The sequence below is a fragment of the Pundamilia nyererei genome, unplaced genomic scaffold (assembly GCF_000239375.1).
Source record: "Pundamilia nyererei isolate P.nyererei 1_Seehausen unplaced genomic scaffold, PunNye1.0 scaffold00225, whole genome shotgun sequence".
NCBI classification, from domain to species: domain Eukaryota; kingdom Metazoa; phylum Chordata; class Actinopteri; order Cichliformes; family Cichlidae; genus Pundamilia; species Pundamilia nyererei.
The window spans coordinates 129,071-132,772 of record NW_005187626.1 but is presented as its reverse complement, the minus strand read 5'-3'; the positions used below and the strand labels follow the sequence as shown (position 1 = coordinate 132,772).

Genomic DNA, 3,702 nt, shown 5'->3' with positions numbered 1-3,702 from the left:
GGGGGGGGTGGAGGTCGGTCGCTGTTCGTCGGGAGCGCGCCTGCTGCTCGCGCTCGTTTCTTTTCATTCAGCAGAGCGGAGCGAGGAAGAGAAGCATTTTCAGGTCTGTATGAAATCCTTCCACATCTTTTATCTATTTCTCTCAGATCAGCTGATTTATTGTTAACAGGACTCACACCCAGCCTCGGGTCACATGGGGGGGTTACCCTCTGAAACTTTATTCTGATTCTGTTTTTATGCTTTAAAATCTGCTTTACACGCTGTCAGTGTGTTTAATCTGTAGGATCAGAGACTCTCTGTGTGTTTCTGTGTTTCTGTCTCTGCTGCTGAGCTTTGATTTCTTAACATGAGGTTCAGGGGTTGAAATCAGGGGCCAAAAGTCTCAGAGGAAGGTTAATGCTTCATTTTTAATCTGCTGTGGAGGCAGAGAGGTCTCAGCTATACAGGCAGCAGTCGCTAAAAGATGCTCGGAAATATCTGATCTGCTGCACCAAGTAGTGACAGGAAAACAAGGAATTGATCTGAACTTATTTGTTATTTTTATTTCTTCTTCACTGCATTTGTATCACAGCTTTATTAAAATTACGTTTTTTTGTGAACAAAATGTGAAACGTGAAAAAATTGATCATGTGTCAGCTGATATATTCACTTTATTTTTAAGACAAAATTTTCCGTTTAAATTTTTCTCTTTTTAAATATTTTGTATTATTGTTTCTCGGTATTATCATTATGTTATCATATAATCATCATGCTCCAGTCAGATCCTAAACATTAAAGCTACTTTTTGTAATTACCATCCGGAAAATACAACTCACATTGTCACCAGCAGGGAGCAGCACTTAGCCAGCGAGTTTGTTAAAATGTCACCTTTTAGTCTTTTTCTAAACAGTGTTGCCTTTTCTCAGCTCACCATCGTAAATCAACACTTAAATGACTTAGACTCACAAGCTGGTCTTACAATGAAGTATATTTAGTCTAAAATACAACCCATGTCTGTTCATCCTTTGTCCAGTATATCCACACCCCCTCCTCTGCACATGCTCAGACCACCTCCACCTCTCTGACTCTGAGCTGTCCCTCTGATGGACTCAGGTCCATCCTGCTCACCGAACGTCTGAACATCTTCAGCTCGACTCCACCGTCTCCAACCATCACAGCAGGCAAGCGACCGTAGTCATGAATACGTTTATAACTAAAGTTTTGGGACATGCAAATGGTTCCACAGGGGTCTATTCGTTATTATTTTTAATAATAATAATTATATTATTATATTATATTGATATTATATTATTATTATTAAAAATAAACATTAAATCTGTTAAAAATATATATATATACTGAAATTATTATGAGCACTAAAACATTAAGCAGACGTTAAAGCAGTGCAGTTTAATGTTGTGTTTTTATAATGACATATTGCATGAAAGCTTTTTAAACTGTCTGTTTCTCAGCGATGTAAGCTCCCGAGTCTGTTTAAAAGTATATGAATCAATAATCTGTGAAACATTTTAAAACAACAACGGCAGGAAAGACTCGTCCCCACAGGACACGGCGTGCTGCGCTAAAGGGTTAACGATGATGTGAGCAGCAGCTCCTTGCAGCACAAAGAACAATCAGGAGGCAGGTTGGTGAGAAGCTCCTGCGTCGAGTTTTCAGAGCTGAGATGCAACATTCCCCAGCCTGCAGGCGAATCTGACGACTGCTGCACACCAAACATCCAGCCTCACCCCGAGCGGCCAACGACACGCTCCATCTGCAGCAAACACGCAGGGAAAGAAGCCATCAGCGGTCATGGCAGTAATGGCTTTAGAAACACAGGCTGGCCTGAAGGGTGCGCTCTGTTATATGCATTTATGCTCCCAAACCACTTCCTGTTAATATCACTGTACAGGAACCTGCTATAATTCAGCTGCATGTGCAGCAGGGGGCGCTGTTCCTAGACAAAAACATTTTATTTTAGTTTGTGTAAATTTTCTCACGCTGTCCACAAAACCCCAGCGTTCTGCTAGTGCGTGCCGATTGGTCAGTTAATGATGTAGGACAGGGCGTTGCCATGATGGTGGTTTCCAAAAGATCGTTAATATGTTACCTCTGAACTATAGCCACTGACTCAAACCCTCCTATTAAAAAATATACAGAAGACAAAAATGTTTGCCCCGTTCAGTCTGGATGAACTCGAGAGCGCCCCCTGCGGTGAGAAGCTCTGTGTTTGTGAGTCTGTGAGGACTAGCATTAGCCTCAACTGGCCGTTAGAGGAACTGCATCTTTTGGTGGGTCCACTTTTAGTCACTGCCAACCGCTAACCGTCAACCTTTTTATTACTGCAACCATGACAACCTCTAGTTAGGGTCCTCGCTTCTCTGACCTGAGAACAGAGGTGGGCTTCACGACAGCGACCAGTCATAGAAAGGTGTTTTTGATCGGTTCAAACGTGAACTTTGGCCCCTCCCAAATTTCAAAGGTTAACCCTTGCCTTGTTGTCCCGTCCCTGCAGGCGCAGCATTGCGAGCATGCTGACCTGATCCAAAATGTGCACCTCGACCAACAGCAGCTCAGCGCTGGTGGGCGTCTTCCCAGATTACGGGATTTCCCCAGACGAGATCCTGGACACCACGCAGGGGCGGGCCTTCTTTGTGGCCACCATAGTCATTGGCGTGGTGCTGGTGGGCATCATGCTGGTGTGCGGCGTGGGGAACTGCCTCTTCATCACCAGCCTCGCCCGCTACAAGCAGCTCAGAAACCTGACCAACCTGCTCATCGCCAACCTAGCCGTGTCGGACGTGCTGGTGGCAGCGATCTGCTGTCCCTTCCTGCTAGACTACTACGTGGTGAAGCAGCTGTCGTGGGAGCACGGCCTGCTGCTCTGTGCCTCCACCAACTACCTGCGCACCGTCTCGCTCTACGTGTCCACAAACGCTCTCCTGGCCATCGCCGTGGACAGGTGGGTTCACCTCCGGGAACACAAGCAGACAACACAGAGCCTCTGTTTGTGCTTCGGCTGGTTTGGCGTGTAAATGTTCCGTGTGAGAACATCCTGGGTAACGGCCGTTCGGTTTATAATATTGCTGAATCTCTGCCACAGCGTCAGCACTTAGAGCTGCCCCTCAGTGGGCTTCCAGAAGCTGCCCAACCAGAGGAAAACTGACTTACCCAGAGGGAGGTCTGAGAGTAGGAGGAGCTAAAAAGGTAGTGAGAGGCTCCGTAAAGGCCAGGATGTTTTATTACAGAATAGAAGTATGGAACAGAAAAGTCCACTCCTCTTTGAAATGATTGGTAATTATTGCTGATGTTCATGGTTTGGTCCTCTGAAACAACCATCAGGATCCTACCAGGATGGACGTCCTTACAGGTGATCCATTTAAATCTTAAATATTCACTTTGTGCCTGAAAGATGGACGAGGTCAGTACGACATCACTCGCTGATGAAGATCAGAGCGTCTGGAGTCCTTCTGACGGGATCAAAACCTCCAACAGGAGCATCATGCTTCATCCAATCAGACGTCAGAGGAGAGGCTACACTGTAAAACATGACTGGCAAACATTACAGTAATACTGAGGAAATTTACAGGAAAAATATAGACTCAATACAATGTTACAGTAGTATAAATGCAGTCATATCCTGTCATTTATTTACAGTAACAGTGCTGCAAATTCAATTACTGCACAGTTACTGTAAAGTTTACTGAAGCCCACTGTGATCTT

General features: G+C 45.0%; 1 protein-coding gene across 1 annotated transcript in view; it reads left to right on the top strand.

The window, feature by feature from the left end:
* The first annotated feature begins 2,528 nt into the window (after nt 1–2,528).
* The window catches only part of prokr1a (prokineticin receptor 1a), a 5,886-nt gene continuing 4,712 nt past the window's right edge, over nt 2,529–3,702 (top strand). Inside the window, exon 1 of the mRNA XM_005748636.1 lies at nt 2,529–2,941. Within this exon, the coding sequence (XP_005748693.1) occupies nt 2,529–2,941 (413 nt within the window). The remainder of the gene's footprint in view (nt 2,942–3,702) is intronic.